At 46.3% G+C, this 17362-nt stretch overlaps 1 protein-coding gene and 1 long non-coding RNA gene across 2 annotated transcripts; both read right to left on the minus strand.

Annotated features, from left to right (window-relative positions):
- Positions 1-8533: 8533 nt before the first annotated feature.
- Positions 8534-9194, minus strand: LOC125537074. Its single transcript, XR_007295530.1, has 2 exons — positions 8973-9194; positions 8534-8795 (listed from the first exon to the last, which is right to left on the minus strand). It is a non-coding gene; the product is annotated as an uncharacterized LOC125537074 (long non-coding RNA).
- Positions 9195-12241: 3047 nt separating this feature from the next.
- Positions 12242-17280, minus strand: LOC125523905 (calmodulin calcium-dependent NAD kinase-like). The gene is made up of 8 exons (XM_048688974.1): positions 16281-17280; positions 15442-15665; positions 15266-15327; positions 14199-14420; positions 13856-13985; positions 13275-13600; positions 12892-13033; positions 12242-12787 (listed from the first exon to the last, which is right to left on the minus strand). Exons 1-8 carry the CDS (start codon positions 16375-16377, stop codon positions 12500-12502), a joined length of 1491 nt encoding a protein of 496 aa, XP_048544931.1. The 5' UTR covers positions 16378-17280; the 3' UTR covers positions 12242-12499.
- Positions 17281-17362: the final 82 nt, after the last annotated feature.

A 17362-nucleotide genomic window follows, 5' to 3' on the forward strand; every position in this document is an offset into this window, starting at 1 on the left:
CCATACCCTTCCTCGAGGGAAATTGGAACTTAATATTGCCTTCTTTCATATCAATCACGACATCGATAGTGTGTAAAAACAGTCTACCAAGAATAATTGGACAAGACGGATTGCAATCAATATCAAGAACAATAAAATCTATGGGCACATAATTTCTATTTGCAAGAATAAGAACATCATTAATTCTTCCCATAGGCTTTCTAATAGTAGAATCCGCCAAGTGCAAATTCAAAGAACATGATTCAATATCGGTAAGACCAAGCACATCACATAAAGATTTTGGAATTGTAGAAACACTAGCACCCAAGTCACACAAAGCAAAACACTCATAATTTTAATCTTGACTTTGATAATAGGTTCCCATTTATCATGCAATTTTCTAGGAATTGAAACTTCTAATTCCAATTTTTCTTCAAGAGCTGTCATCATAGTATCAACAATATGTTTAGTAAAAGCTTTATTTTGTTCATATGCATGGGGTGAATTTGTCATGGATTGCAGCAAAGAAATACAATCAATCAAAGAGCAACTATCATAATTAAAGTCTTTGTAATCCAAAAGAGTGGGTACATCACTAGCTAAAGTTTTGACCTCTTCAAACCCACTTTCATCAATTTTTTCAACAAGATTTTCACCCTCCGAAATATTGGGACGCCTTCTACCTAAAGTTAACTCTTGTCCGGTCCCTTTTTCATCAATATTAACTTCACTAAACAAGGAATCGATAGAAGAAACACCAATCATTTTAAGATCTTCATCACTTTTATCGTCTAACGAGATTGGTTTAGCAGCCATTTGATTTACTAAGTTAGCTTGTGCGTCGGATATTTTCCTAACAAACTTTCAGCAAAAGCATACTTAGATTGGAGATTGCAAACTTCTCTGCTGATATCATCAAGTTGTTTTGTAATAGCATCAAGAACAATGGAGTGCTCCTTAAGTTCTTCAGTGAAATACTTATTATTTTCAAATTGTGTAGTCATATATTCCTTAGTAATTTTCCCAATTTCAAGAAAAATATTTTGGTAAGGAACATCATAATATTTTCTTTGAGGCATCATGACTACGCAAACACGAGTGCACACAAAAACAGATCCGGCAAGAAAACAGCGAACGAAAAAGAGGGGCGGATAAAACGGCAAATTTTTGTGAAGTGAGGGAGAGGAAAACAAGAGGAAAATTGCAAATAATGTAAATTGCGAGGAGATGAGATTTGTGATTAGGAACCTGGTTATGATGAAGATCCTCCCCGGCAACGGCGCCAGAAATTCCTTTTGATGTCGCTTGAAGCTACGTCGGTTTTTCCCCAAAGAGGAAGGGATGATGCAGCACAGCGGCGGTAGGTATTTCCCTCATATATGAAACCAAGGTTATTGAACCAGTAGGAGAACCAACCAACACAATGTAAACAGCCCCTGCACACAAATAACAACCACTCGCAACCCGACGTGTTAAAGGGGTTGTCAATCCCTTTCGGGTAACGGCGCCAGAGATGGCGTGTTGACGGGAGAAAGTTGTAAATAATAATAGATCAAACGCCAAATAAAATAAATTGCAGCAAGGTATTTTGGGGGTTTTTGGATTAATAGATCTGAAAATAAAAGCAAATAAAAGTAGATCGCAAAGGAAAATAATATGAGAAAGAGACCCGGGGGCCGTAGGTTTCACTAGTGGCTTCTCTCGAGAAAAATAGCAAACGGTGGGTGAACAAATTACTGTTGGGCAATTGATAGAACCTCAAATAATTATGACGATATCCAGGCAATGATCATTACATAGGCATCACGGCCAAGATTAGTAGATCGACTCCTACTTGCATCTACTACTATTACTCCACACATCGACCGCTATCCAGCATGCATCTAGTGAATTAAGTTCATGGAAAACGAAGTAATGCAATAAGAACGATGACATGATGTAGACGAGATCTGTTTATCTATGGCGGTAGATATAGATCCCATCTTTTTATCCTTAGTAGTAACGATACATACGTGTCGGTTCCATTTCTGTCACTGGGATCAAGCACCGTAAGATCGAACCCACTACCGGGCACCTCTTCCCATTGCAAGATAAATAGATCAAGTTGGCCAAACAAAACCCAAATATCGGAGAAGAAATACGAGGCTATAAGAGATCATGCATAAAAGAGATCAAAGAAACTCAAATACTTTCATGGATATAAAAAGATAGATTTGATTATAAACTCAAAGTTCATCGATCCCAACAAACACACCACAAAAGAGTTACATCATATGGATCTCGAAGAGACCATTGTATTGCCATCTAGCTACTAACTATGGACCCGAAGGTCTACAAAGAACTACTCACGCATCATCGGAGAGGCACCAATGGAAGTGGTGAACCCCTCCGTGATGGTGTCTACATTGCATCTGGCGGTTCTGGACTCTGCGGCGGCTGGATGAATATTTCGTCGACTCCCCTAGGGTTTTGGGAATATTGGGGTATTTATATAGCAAAGAGGCGGTCTGGGGGCACCCGAGGTGGGCACAACCCACCAGGGCGCGCCTGGACCTCCTGGCGCGCCCTGGTGGGTTGTCCCCTCCTCGGGACTCCCCCCCAGGTGCAACCAGGGCCCAACATCTTCCTTCTGGTCCATAAAAAATCTCTGTAAAGTTTCTTGGCATTTGGACTCCGTTTGATATTGATTTTCTGCGATGTAAAAAACATGGAAAAAACAGCAAGTGGCACTTGGCACTATGTCAATAGGTTAGTACCAAAAAATGATATAAAATGACTATAAAATGATTATAAAACATCCAAGATTGATGATAAAACAGCATGGAACAATCAAAAAAGTATAGATACGCTGGAGACGTATCAATAGGGAACAAGCAGACGACTAGAACCGCCATCAGGCTCCAGGTTTGCTGGATCTGCATCAGTCAAAGGCCACCTCCATCCTGGATATCCACCACTAGCGGCCAGGAAGCCATCAGATCTAAAGGGGGGAGGCAAGCAGCGTGTCCGAGGAGGCTTGCTCCTGCCCACCACCCACCGGATTCATCAAGAAGGACTCCAGGAAGGCAAGAAGCAGCGCCAAAGAAGGCTTGTGGAGACGTCGACAGACGAAACACGCGAGGACGATCGAACCCTGGCCTGATGCGCGAGAAGCGGCAAGGCCCCGCCACCGCCTACTGATAGTTATTTTGTGCCTACACAGTAGGCTTTGTGGAATTTTGCCGCGTTCATGTGTTTCTTTTTGTCGGTTTTCCAAGGGAACGTATTTTGAAATTAATAAAGCTCTCTGTAAGGAATCCTAGGAAATTATGGTGGAATCACACCATTCAATGTAATCATTGGCTACCATAAAAAGAATGAAGCAAAGGGAGAAAAAAGGAGTCCAGGTGGCCGATCTAGGGCAAAAGATGGCCTAGCATACGAGCGTGTGCGGTCGTATGCACGGTCATACATATGGGACGCCAGTGCCGCCTCCTCCTCCACTATTTCCACCCAACACATCCAAAAGGCGGAATCCTAGACTCCGGAGGGCATCCGGAGGGGGGTCGATCCAAGGACTTTGCCGCCACAACGCTGCATCAAGAGGGCTTCATCCTCACCACCACCATCATCATCATCTTATTCTCATGCATTTGTAATATAATAGTTGGAGTGGATTCAATCTTGTGTTACTTGTATGAGATCACCATGTTCATCATAATTCATCTCATCTTGTTTGTGCCCTTGAGGTGCGAGTAATCTTCCATATCTAAATAGCTAGCCCCCACTACTAGATTTCTCTACACATGCGTGCTCCACATCACCTCAACTATTTACAGCCTTCCGATTAAAATTGTGTGGCATCAAGAAGTCATGCATGTGCTCATAAGTTCCTTTTTTGCATTAATGTAAATCATGCCACTCATTAGTCATGCATGTCTTTATTTTCCAACGCATGCATGTACTCACAATTTTGCATTAATCTGTCAACTCAAACTTCGCCACTTCATCAATCATGTCTTCTTTTGGGGGGGGGGGATTTTTTCTCTTTTATACATCATTTTGTCACACACTTCTTTTTATGTTTTATCTTAAATATTTAAAACTCTTACATTTGTTTTTCATTGGTTTTAAGCACCTATTTATGCATTGGTTTAACATGCTTCCCGCGGCAATGTGCGGGACATCATCTAGTTTCCAAAGTTCTCGGGGATATGGAGGAACCCTAGTGTATAATAGATCGTTTGGCATTAGGATTTGTTATCCTATTTATGTTAATTGTCTTCTTGATGTAAGGGTGAAATGGCGATCCAACATATGACAATTTTGGACGGAAGGTTATTAATGTTGGCGAACCGGCTGGTTGCAGGGGTAGGTAAGTGACAGGGCCTATCTCTTTTCGTCCCAGATTATTGCAGCAGGAGGTAAACAAAGACCGCTTATAGGTTGCGTCCATGGAACCTTTTTCACCTTAATCACCGTTGGTAACCGGAGTGGGGAAGAACGGTGGTGACGTATGCAATACGGGGTTGCTGCGTGTATGCACCGTATCTGTACCGGCTCTGCCTATGAATAAAAACATATAAATTGGCTTAGGAATTCGACGTAGAATTATGCTTAGGCATTGATATTAGACGCACACTAGTGGGGAATCCTGACTCCTTTGGAACGCCTTAATCCTATTGATTTTGACAACTTTCACTCACATCTTTGCTACTTTAGTTTATTTCACTAATTACTTCACTGTTCGCTACACCGCTTTCAACCATATTACTACTATTGATTTGAATTTCTAGCTTTCAACCATATTACTACTATTGCTTTGAATTTCATCTAACTTGCAGGCACTTCTATTTGAGCCCTACAAGAGACAAAAGGATGATATATGTGCTCTGTGTGGGATTGATACTTTTACTTCAAAAAAAGCTACTGCTAAACGTTGTGCACTTGCAGGCCATCAAGTTTTTTCTGGCTCTATTGCTGGGGAGCTGAGCGCTTCGGTCTTTGTATTAAGTTTGGTTTCTTAATTACGTGTACTAAGTTATTTGCAGGTCTAGAGCAACCATGGCTGAGTTTGGGCACTTCTACCAACTAAAGGCGATGCAACTCACTGGACCACTTATACAGGAGATATTTACATCACTCGGTCTGAACCTCACTAGTGTGGCTTATGAGGTGAATCCGAGCGTACTGGCTTGTGAGGTGAACCCCGCTAGTGTGGCTTATGAGATCGCTTTAGATACATATCAGAAGGGAATCCGGACATCCCTGTGCGAATAGCTGGAAACGTCTTGCCTGTTGAGGCCGACGGGTACGTGTTAATATAGGTGGGGCGCACCTCCCGTACAGCGCATACAAAGTAGTTTGGATACAGGAGATATTCAGGAAGAAACAACTCATGTATATCTATCCTATATCTATCCTAACTACCTCCAGGTACGGGTCAAGGATGACATGCCAATATACGCCAATGTATACCGCACCAATATAACAGCATGTTTGACACCCTCCCTTAATCACAACTTCATCAAGTTGAGATTATGCTTGAAGTTTTCAAAGCTTTTTGTGGGCAGGGGCTTTGTGAATCCATCTGCAATTTGATCTTTGGAATGCACAAACCGGATGTCAAGTTGTCTTTGAGCAACTCTTTCTCTGACAAAGTGAAAATCTATCTCTATATGCTTTGTTCTGGCATGGAACACAGGATTGGCAGAAAGATAAGTAGCACCAAGGTTATCACACCACAAGCATGGAGCTTGTTTGCCTTTTACACCAAGCTCTTTCAACATAGACTGAACCCATATGATTTCAGCTGTGGCATTTGCTAGTGCCTTGTATTCTGCCTCAGTGCTTGACCTAGAGACAGTAGCCTGCTTACGTGCACACCATGATATCAGATTAGGTCCAAAAAATACTGCAAAGCCTCCTGTGGAGCGCCTGTCATCCAGGCAGCCTGCCCAATCAGACTCAGAGAAAGCACTGACAAGAGTAGAGGATGACTTGCTGAAATTCAGACCTATACTCAGAGTATGTTTAACATATCTAATGATACGCTTTGCAGCTATCAAATGAACAGTAGTAGGTGCATGCAAAAATTGGCAAACTTTGTTGACAGCAAATGAAAGATCAGGCCTGGTAAGAGTTAAGTACTGAAGAGCCCCTACTAGACTTCTATATTTTGTACTATCTTCCTGACTCAAAGGTGTACCTTCCATAAGTGACTACTTTCCTGAGCTTGATAATGGTGTGAGGGAAGGTTTACAACCTTGCAGTCCTGCCTTTTTAACCAGATCAGTTGCATACTTAGCTTGAGAAAGGTGAAGTCCATTCGAATGCTTCTTTACCTCAATTCCAAGAAAGTAGTGCAAGTCTCCAAGATCCTTTAACGCAAAGTCTGCACTCAAGTCCTTTAACAGTCCTTTAATTGCTTCATCAGATGAACTAGTGACAATTATATCATCAACATAGATGAGAACAAATATGCATGTATTGGATCTGTTATAGATGAACAATGACGTGTCTGACTTAGAGGGGATAAATCCAAGTGTTTGCATCTTGTGACAAAGACGTGAGTACCACGCCCTTGGAGCTTGCTTCAATCCATATAATGCTTTATCAAGTTTGCACACATAGGAGGGAGTTTTCTTACTTTCAAACCCAGGAGGTTGTTTCATATACACTTCCTCTTCCAGAACACCATGAAGAAACGCGTTCTGTACGTCAAGCTGCCTAAGACTCCATCCCCTGGAAACAGCAATGGACAAAACAAGACGAATGGTGGCTGCTTTTACCACAGGACTAAATGTATCCTCATAGTCTATACCATATCGTTGTTTGAAGCCTTTTGCAACTAGCCTAGCCTTATAGCGACCAATAGTTCCATCAGATCTCCTTTTGATCCGAAAAACCCACTTACAATCAATCAAGTTTTTACCTTGCTGTGGAGGAACCAAGTGCCAGGTCTTGTTTTTCTTTAATGCCATGTATTCTTCATTCATTGCCTTCTTCCACTTATCATCACGAAGTGTTGCATCAAGAGTCGCTGGCTCATCTGGTTCTCCTGTGGAACAGACCAAGCCATATTTGGTTACGTGTTTATAATTTAAAGGCTGAATTAAACCTTGTTGGAGCCGTGTTCATCGTGAAGGAGGAGCTACAGAGTCCGCAGCCACAGAGGATCCGGAGGGCTGCATGGATGGATCAGCAACAGATCCCGAGGGGGATCCTGCCGCGGACCCAGTAGCAGGTGCAGCAGCAGCCTCAGTCAGTGCGGGGCTGGCCGGATCTTCTGTGGTCGCTGGCTGAGGCGCCTCGGCACGGGTGGGTGCAGAAGATCCCAAGGCGGGGACCCGCTCATCATTGTGCGGTCCGGTCGGTTGATCAGCACCGGTGGGGCCAGCTTCAGAGACCTGCGCGGATCCGCGCCGCTGATATGTGACGGGACGGGCGCCGTACCGCGTGCTGCCTGGAGGGACCCGCATGTCGGGGAGGGCGCACGTGTCGGTGGTGGAGACGCGCGCATCTGGCGGGGCGGCGCGCACGCCTGCACCTGGCGTCCCTGCACCACCAGATTCTGAGGAGGATCTGGTCAGCGACTGCGCTGCCGATCCGAGGCGGATCTATCCCCTAGCGCGTTGTCTCCTGCCACGGGACACATGAAATATGGCCCGGATTTTTCACCTTGTTGATTATTTGCTTCACAATTTTTTTCTGTTTCATCAACACAAAGCTCATGCATGCCATTAGATGAGTTAGTCAACGAATGATCATCAATATTTAGTCCCCCTTTGTCAAAACTAGTGAGATGGGGGGTAGGAGGAGAATTTCTTCTCGAAGTAGTGCACCGGCGTTTGGGTGGAGATCGGCAAATGGAAACTTGGTTTCATCAAAAACGACATCACGGGAGATGTACACTCGCCCGGTGGAAACATCTAAGCACTTGACACCTTTGTGCTGTGCGCTATAACCAAGAAATACGCACTGTTTTGATCGAAACATGAGCTTGCGGTTGTTGTAGGGACGAAGGTTAGGCCAACATGCACACCCAAATACACGAAGGGACTTATAGTCTGGTTTGGTGTGGAGAAGTCTTTCTATCGGAGTTTCATTATGAATAACACGACTAGGGAGCATGTTGATGATATGGATTGCGGTTAAAAACGCTTCATCCCAGAATTTTAGAGGCATGGATGCGCCGGCTAGAAGGGCAAGGCCAACCTCGACAATATGTCGATGCTTGCGTTCTGCTGACCCGTTTTGCTGGTGAGCATGAGGACATGGCACTTGATGTGAGACACCAAGTGTTTGGAAGAAGGAGTTTAACTTTTTGTACTCCCCTCCCCAGTCTGACTGGACAGCGATGATTTTGCTGTCAAATTTTCGCTCAACAAGAGCTTGAAAGTTTTTGAACACTTGAAACACATCAGACCGTTTCTTTAAAAGATAGATCCAAAAAAATTGTTGAAATCATCGATGAAGCTAACATAATAAGTGTGTCTGCCAACAGAAGTAGGGGCAGGACCCCAAACATCAGAAAAGATCAATTGTAGTGGTTTGGTAGAAACACTGCTAGAGATAGGGTAAGGCAACTGATGACTTTTAGCTTTCTGACATGAATCACAAATTGTCTCATTATGACGCTCACCAACAAACGGGAGATTATTTTTCCTAAGTAATTTTTCAACTAAAGAAAAAGATGCATGTCCTAAACGATCGTGCCATCGTGTGGACGAGAGCTTGATAGCACCACAAGCATATTTATTTGGTCTTCGAAACTCCGGAATCAACGGATAGAGGCCACCAACGCATCTACCTCGATAGAGAACCGTCCTCGTTGCCTGATCCTTGATCAAAAAGAAGTAAGGGTGAAATTCAAGAAATACATGATTATCAAGGGCAATTCGATGGACAGAAAGAAGACTTGTTGGCACTAGGAACATGCAGAATTTTTCTAAGATGAATATTACGATGAGGGGTACGAAATATTGAGTGACCAAAGTGACGTATACTCATACCTTCTCCACTGGCAGTATGGATTTGATCCTTGCCGCGATATTTCTCCTTCATGGTTACTTTTTCGAGCTCATTGGTGATGTGGTTGGTAGCACCACTGTCAACATACCAGTTCGTGTCGACACCATATGAGCCATCAGCCGCCGCAGCGACCTTTTCTTCATCTTGGGAGTCGTAGTCGTCCTCCTCATACCTGTACCAGCAATCTTTTGCTGTATGCCCGACCTTGCCGCAGATCTGACACTTAGGGGTGTCCGGACGGTTCCTGCCGCCGCCACCAGCACCGCGTCCGCGACGGCCTCGGCCACCAGAATGGGGTGGCGCAGCGCCACGGTTGCTGTCGCCGGACCTGCCCTTGTTGCAAGAGGAGCCACGGGAGCGAGAGCCGCCGCCCCGCCCGCGAGTGGCCGCGTTTGCGGATGATTTGAAGCCGCCGCCACCGGCCCCCTGGAAGCGAGCCATGCGCTGATCGAAATTGGATAACATGGCAAAGAGTTCATCAAGGGTTACCCCGGTCACGCGAGCGTCGAGGGCAGACACCAGAGGCTGATAGTCGGCGTCGAGCCCATGGATGATGTAGGAGGCGAGTTCGTCGTCAGGGATCGCCTTGCCTGCGGCGGCTAGCTCATCGGCGTAGCCGCGCATGGCGGTGAAGTAGGAGGCAACGGAGAGACTCCCCTTCTACGCGTTGATGAGGGACGTTCGTATGTTGTTGATGCGGCTGGCAGACTGAGACGAGAACATCCCAGCGAACGTCGTCCAGAGCGCGCCCGCGGTGGTGACCGTGGTCACCGTGAGCAACACCTCACGTGTCAGGTTGTTCAGCAGGTATCCCAGAACCTGCTGATCCTCCCGGACCCAGATTGGGTGGAGAGGGTTGGGCGTTGACGAATCCTCCTTGCCGTCCTTGGTGGTGACGAGGAATTTCGCCGGCTCCGGCTTGGTGCCGTCGACGTAGCCGTAGACACCGGCGTCGCGCAGCTGAGGGATGACTTGCATGCGCCATAGCACATAATTTGTGCGGGTTAGCTTCTCGGTAACTTGGCTATTGAGGTTGGTTTGGGAAGCGCCGGAGGTGGAAGACATGGCTAGGGCTAGATGGAGTTTGCAGGGAGCTTTGATGGGAAAAGGATAGCTCTGACTACCATGTGCGAATAGCTGGAAACGTCTTGCCTGTTGAGGCCGACGGGAACGTGTTAATATAGGCGGGGCGCACCTCCCGTACAGCGCATACAAAGTAGTTTGGATATAGGAGATATTCAGGGAGAAGATAGAACTTGGAGAGAAAGAAACAACTCATGTATATCTATCCTATATCTATCCTAACTACCTCCAGGTACGGGTCAAGGATGACACGCCAATATACGCCAATGTATATCGTACCAATATAACAGCATGTTTGACAACCCCAAGATGCATTATTGATTCCAACAACCATCACTTCATGCTTGCACTATTTTAATATTGCATATTACTTCCGTGTTCACAGTTCACTTGCAACATTTCAAACTTCCGTTTCAACTGTGCTTCAGGTCAGTAGCGGAGCTACACAATTTTTGTTAGACGGGCCAAACTGAAGGAACGCATTGTTTTTCTCCCACATGATCCAACTTTTGCCTTCATTATTCACTGTTTTGGTCGTGGATTGGGCGGGCCACGGTCATATTTTGTTTCAACTAAGCTCTGCCACTGCTTCAGGCCGCAAGTGACTTATAGGCATGTGGCTCAGTCGCAAACGGCTTTTCTTAGTGAGTTGTGTGGGACGTTGTTGTACCATTAGATGTTTTTATATTGGTATATAGATAGATAGATCCGGGCCAGCTGCATCTCCTAGGCACGCCGAGGAACCCGATTTGTAACGCTCATATCGAAGATTGTCAGAGCACACAAAACTGTACTGACGCTCGTGTGTATGTGTGTGTGTGTTTGTTTTCGATACGAGAACAGGGATGCGGTTTTTTACGTTCGTGTTTCGTATGCAGCGCGAATCCGAGCTAGCCATCATGCATGATGTCCAATCAATTAGGCTCATCCTTGTGTCAGCCATGTACCAGCCACAGGCTAGTAGATTCGTTTCTCTAGCTAGGTCCTATACATGCTCTGTGCATTTTTGCCTCCCATACTCCTGTTTAGTGGCAGGCCAGCCTCATAATTATATCTGACGTGGATAATTAATGTCGCTAGTTACTTTTTTGCAGGATAATGTCGCTAGTTACTGTAGGATTATTACATGTTAACCTACAACCTCATTAAAAAATCATGCGCGTACAATTTTTATGAAGGCTTTGTCGGACTTTATGAAGGATGTGCCTGAATTTTGTCATGAAAATCAGAAGAACTTTTGAAAAAACCAAAAGAAATGAGAAGTTCTTTGAGTTTTGGCGACAAAGTTCCAAAAATACGGTTAAAACGTTATCTACCTATTTTTCAAAAATTGTGAGCTATACCAAAGTTTTCCAAAAGTTCTTCTATTTATCATGACAACATTCAGATACCAGTAAAACAAAGTTTGATTCTATTTAAAACTATTTAAAGAACATTCTTTAAAAACAATTTTAATAACAGGATATTTTAATTTTGTGATGTTTAAATTAAATCCAACAACATAGGCTAGATAATCACAGGAATTAATTCCACAGCCGGAGGGGTAAAGCGAATTTAGCAACACATCACCTACTACTGAACAAGACTAGCCTGGGTCCTAGTGGGGCCCTTCTCAGCTTTCTCACACGCATCATGGGTAAATTTGGGCGGTGAAAATACTAGTTGTGAACGGAACGCTAATGTAAATGCCTATTCCCCGAGAACAGTATACAATGGTCCATCGGGTTTGGAGATGGTAGAAAGCACGGCCTCTTCGGCGAGCCATCCATCAGGCTGGTTGTAGTGAGAGTATCATAAGTAGTATTATGCATGCCAATTAGACGTTTTGGATGATGTGGCACACAATTAAATGAGGAAAGAGAGGATGTAGTATCATATCATGATACCGTATCATATTAAATGCTTCGCTAGTTTGTGTCATGCATGACAATTAATAAGGCAATCTAAGATACTACCTTTCTCAGAGTTTACAGGGCGTGTGGGTGCCCCTAGGTTATCAATTTGACCAACCTAATACAAGTCATATATTACAAAAATTATACCAATATAAACTTCAGATGTTCTATTTTCAAATCGTATAATTTTTGTTTATATAGTTTATATTAAGATGATAAAATTGACAATCTAGATATACGCGTAGGACTTGTAAACTGAAACGGAGGTAGTATTAACTTATAATACTATGCATTACGGAGGTAGTATCACACACTAGTATCATATGCATGCATGATACTAGTATATGATACTTTTCATTACAACCAGCCTCATTTAACACCAGTCAACCAGCCACATCAACCCAACACCACACCCCAGCCTGACAGTGTCAAGAGGAAGAAGAAGAAGAAGAAGAAGAAGAAGAAGAAGAAGAAGAAGAAGAAAGGAGAAAGAAAACACCCTCATGACGGATGAAACGCACGCACCGGACTCAAAAAGTTTGTACCGGCGCGTCGCCGCCGCGGAGGGCGCCGTCGGCCAGCGACGCGGCCCTGAAGCGCGCCTCGCTCGCCTGGACGGTGGCCCTGAGCTCGCGCTGCACGGACGCCCTCGACGGCGACGCGACGAGGTCCTGCCACGCCGACGGCGACGGCTGCCCGTCCGGGTAGAGCTCGTCCACGCAGTTGGCCTCGTCGTTCAGGCCGCTCACCCGCTCCAGGCACCCGATCTCCTCCGGATCCACCAGCAGGTTGCTCTCGCCGTCCTTCCACCCTATCAGCTGCGATGCCATGAAGAACACACCATAGGTTCAGCAAACATGATACTCCAGCTCCAGGAGCGGATAGTTCATTGTTGGCTTCAGACAGAGTGGTGGCTCCTCACCTTTGGGGCACCCATGGAGTTGGTGCTGTAGAGCCTCGCATTGTCGACGACGCCACAGTATCCGCGGAACGCAGTGGCAAATCGCTTGTGCGACTGCAGCTGGGACTTGACCCTCACCGCTCTCCCCGTGATCACCGCTCTCCTGCCAATGCCAAACTTTTAGATATGCCGCTTCTGTGTTTCCATTCAAGTATGAGCAGAAATCTTCCCCTTTGTAGGGTGAGATGTTCACTACTTAAAAGTAGTTCAGCCAAATGGCGATAGCGCGAGATACTAGAATGAGCAGAATTTTAACGATGCAGGGGCTAATTCTGGCATGGACTAGATTACTCTGAACTAAAACCACGACACTTATTATGGATCGAAGGGGGTAGGAGATTCACCTGATCCCTCTCACAACTGCGAGGTAAGCATCACAGACGACACCGACGAGCTCGATGCGGTAAGGCTTCCTCGGCCTCATCTCGCTCTCTTCGTCGGCACTGCGAGCCTCAACAGGCTCCCAGTAATCCTCCGTGATTGACCCGTCTTCAGTGACCTTGTAGCCGACGCCCATGCGGTATCGCTGCCGGTGCACTGCCCTTGCCATGGCTACCGTTTGCTGGAAGAATGGCTCCCACGACAGTGTGCCATCCATGATCACATCCCTCCCTTCGTTCAGGGCGGTCACCAGGAGCGATGAGGCCGCGTCCATCGATGACTGGTGCACCTGTATCGACGTTGTGAATCACGATATAAGATGTGCATAATGATTCATCAGCTACTTCTGTTTAGATAAATTGCTTGTTTCAGTCTGGACCAGTAGAATTTGATTAAACAGAGCTGCTGATATGGATTTTCATTATTTGAAGTCTGGACCAGTAGAATATGCAATCTTGTTTGTTTTTATCAGTCAAATAATCGGTATGTACTGTCCTACTCACATAGGAATATGCACATATATAGCAATCATAGTGAGACATACCAGCTCTGCCGTCTGCAACATGTCGTTGTGATGGCCTCTTGAGCTGATGGCTCGATATATAACATCTGTTTCCTTGAATGCATCTGCCTCCACCACCACTGCATTTGCTGCTGCCCCAGACCAAAATGATCTACAAATAATAGGGTGATCAGCTTATAGACACAAAGTCTTCTATCTAGCTGCTCTACTTGCTTTGAGGAAAGTCTCAGTACTGTTTCTGTCTTCTCAAATCAGTTTGAACAGCTCGGCATTTCCCCATTTACTCTGCTTTTTTTTGTGCAAAGTGTGCAGATTGCCAGAAGAAATTTACAGTGAGCAACAAGTACAGAATTGATAAACTTACTCCTTTAGTATATCTTTAAGTACAGTGCTCTTGCCAGCTCCCATTCCACCACCCATCAGGAGTAGGACTGGGCTGCGATCACAATGTGCTACTGGGACCATCACATCGCTGCACTGTGCCGGGCCTTGGGGAGAAAGTCCTATGGCCTTGAGCTCTTCCACCAGTGTGGAGAATAGCCTAGTTACCTTCAAGTTTCTTGTGACCCTTTCGAATCTCTGACTCCTGTGTTTAGAGGAGAATCAGATACTAGACTTCAGTTTTGGTGTCAGAGAAACAGAGATCATTACCTGTAGTTATTTCTCATACTTATGACTGAACCAGATTAGAGTTTACGTATTCTTTTTTGAGAAGAAAATAATATCTCAGATCCAAGTTGTAAACATATGCTTAATTTGAACTCCTCTACTTAGGAAGTTTAGGGAGATAGATGATGCATAAAGGGAAGGGACTTGTAAAGCATGCAGTTCATGTAGCTTTATTTTTGTATATTTTTCACATTTTTAATGGATTAATTCGACTATAGTTCTCCTACGCAGAACATACTTCACTTTATAAATGGCCAGATACACACGGGAATTATTGTACCCCACTGGCAGTGAATTAATTGCTTTCAAGATTAATAATAAGAAACGCAGACCCAAACTGGACCAGGCAAGTTAGCAATGCACTCATTCAAAGAGGCATTTCCAGGAAAGTGTCATGGCAAACCAACATGTGGTTGTGGGAGTAATTTAAAACCTTAGCACATGGGTGCCATCTCAATCTCATCACTCCTGACCTCAAAAGATGCAGTTTCTGCTACACTGCCAGGTTGACTAATCTATCACTCCGTCAGATGAAAGTAGAAGTCAACTGTGTGAATAATTCAAGGACGAAATCCAGCACGCCGATAAAGAAGAACTTATCAAACCACACACTAGGGCGACATACCAAGCTACATACACTAAGATGATGTAAGCTAAAAATAATGGGCAAAACAAAACAAAGCAAAGAATAGACAACCACAATGCATTGACAGGCCGTTCTACTATGACGCATGCAGCTTAAAGAATGGATAATTCAATCACCTAGTGGCCTCCAATACCATGTTCCGGAGCTTCCTTTTGGGCGCGCCTTCCACCGTCAGAACCTGTGGAGATCACACTGTATCAAATCAATATACAAAATATCAGTGGGAGAGCATCGCCGTGAGGAAGACAGAATATTCAAAAGCCGTCGTTCGTGGTCGCTCCTTAATTTGTACCTGGGTGATCATGTAGGTGGAGCATTTCCAGTGGAAGGAGAAGTAGCCGAGAATGCACTTGTCGAGCTCCTCGATGAAGCTGACGATGAGGGGCCCGGGGTCGGGGGTGTTGTGGAAGAAGGCGAATATGTTGTCCTCGTAGCCCTTGTTCTTGCGCAGGTAGTCGTAGGCCAGCGTGCACAGGTGGGGGCACTCGCTGGCGTGGTCGAACCCGATTTGCCTGGCTGGAGAAAAATGCCACAGATTTTTGTCAGGCAGGCAGGAAGGAAGGTGCAGTGCAGGGGAAGCAGCGTGGCTCCAAAACGGCATTATTGTTGTAGGATTGTGCAGCGGCTAGTAGAGCCAGAAGGAAGGAACATGCCGTGCGTCTGGATCTCTTTGATGGCGATGTGGGTTTAACTAGTTTATTATTGCGGAAGAAGGGTGGGAAAATGATCGAATGATGGCGATGTGCGGGTGTGCATCCGGCAGAGTCACAGAAGCATTATCTAATGCACAGTTATCTTTTTTCTGTATGGCATGGGCAGGTTGGGTGCCTAGTTAAATTGTCCACCATGAGCTGAGCAGGCCAAGGAGTTAAAAAACAAAATGGAGAGGGGATGCTTTTTGTGGCTGGGATTCCGGGCTGCGCCCCCGCTTCTTGGATTGGGATCGGGGGAAGCAATAAACGGGAGATGACGAAATGGATCGCGCGAACAAATTCGCAGGTGCAAACGAAGTAGTAGTTGAGTACTACTGCTACAAAATGAAAGATGAGTCCAGATTACTCCAGGAACTGAGACTGGGCGAGGAAGGAGGAGGACATGGCGGGGGAGAGGAGGATCGCAGTGCGCACGTACCGACGTAATGGGAGAAGCGCTCGAGCTCCTGGACGCGGCTGGCGCTGGAGACGGCCAGGCGCGGCACCAGCGCCGCCGCGGGCCCGTCGTCCCTCATGCCGCCTCCTGACCGCTCCTTCCGGCGGTTGGAGGCGAGAAACGCGCTGCCGCACCCGCACAGGCCCTCCCAGTCGGCGGCAGGTAGTGGGATCAGGCAATGGGGGAGCAAGAAGGAGGGTGCGGCGTCGATTTGTTTATACGGAGCAGGAGCGGGAGCGGGTCGCCGATGCTTCTGGACAACCAGAGTGGGTCGGAAATCCTGGAGCCGGGGGGCCGGCAGAAGAGTGGCGTGCGCCTAGGGAATGAGCGGAGCGGCGGCGATGGGCGATGGGGACGGACGGGGTGGGGACGGGCAATCTGCGCTGCACTCGCCGGCCGCGGCGTGGAAGGAAGGCAAGCCTGGCTCTGGCTCTGGCTGGCTGTATATGTATGGACGGTACGGTACGTTCCGCGGCCTCACGACGGCGCGCGTACGCCGTACGGCGTAGAGGGAGGGAGGAAGGAGCGCGCGGTGGTGGTTGGTGGTGGTGTGCGGGGGCCAACGGCCGGTGGCTGGCGAGAGAGAGAAAGAAAGAAAGCGTACGGGTGAAATCTGAAATGATCGCGCGGAGTTTTGACTTTGCTGCCCACCGCCCACACCAGATTTGTTTCAATTTTTCTTTCTGGGAAAAGAAGGGGCTCTCGAACCGCACGGTCGCAGCAGGCAGGCTGCCATGTGCTCGCCGCGACGAGTCTTCCGATCTCCTCGGCCCGCGTCCCCCGTCGCGTCAACAATGCACGCCTCCCTCCTTGACTCGTCTCGCGCCAGGAACCTGATGGTAGGCAGGCGCCGGGTGACCCGACCGACCAAAAGCGGTCGATCTTGTCCTGCTAGTCTGGTACGTAGGCACTAGGCAGCGAATGACTGACGCACAAATGCCAACTACTTCAACATTTCCGACGGAGGGAGTGGTCGTTCCGCTCACTATGATGAGAAGATCCCTTTCGAGGAAAGAAAGGTTAGAACGGCGGGCGACTGGTCTAATAATGCGTTCACTCACTCC

This window comes from Triticum urartu, chromosome 1 (assembly GCF_003073215.2).
Source record: "Triticum urartu cultivar G1812 chromosome 1, Tu2.1, whole genome shotgun sequence".
In the NCBI taxonomy this organism is placed as follows: domain Eukaryota; kingdom Viridiplantae; phylum Streptophyta; class Magnoliopsida; order Poales; family Poaceae; genus Triticum; species Triticum urartu.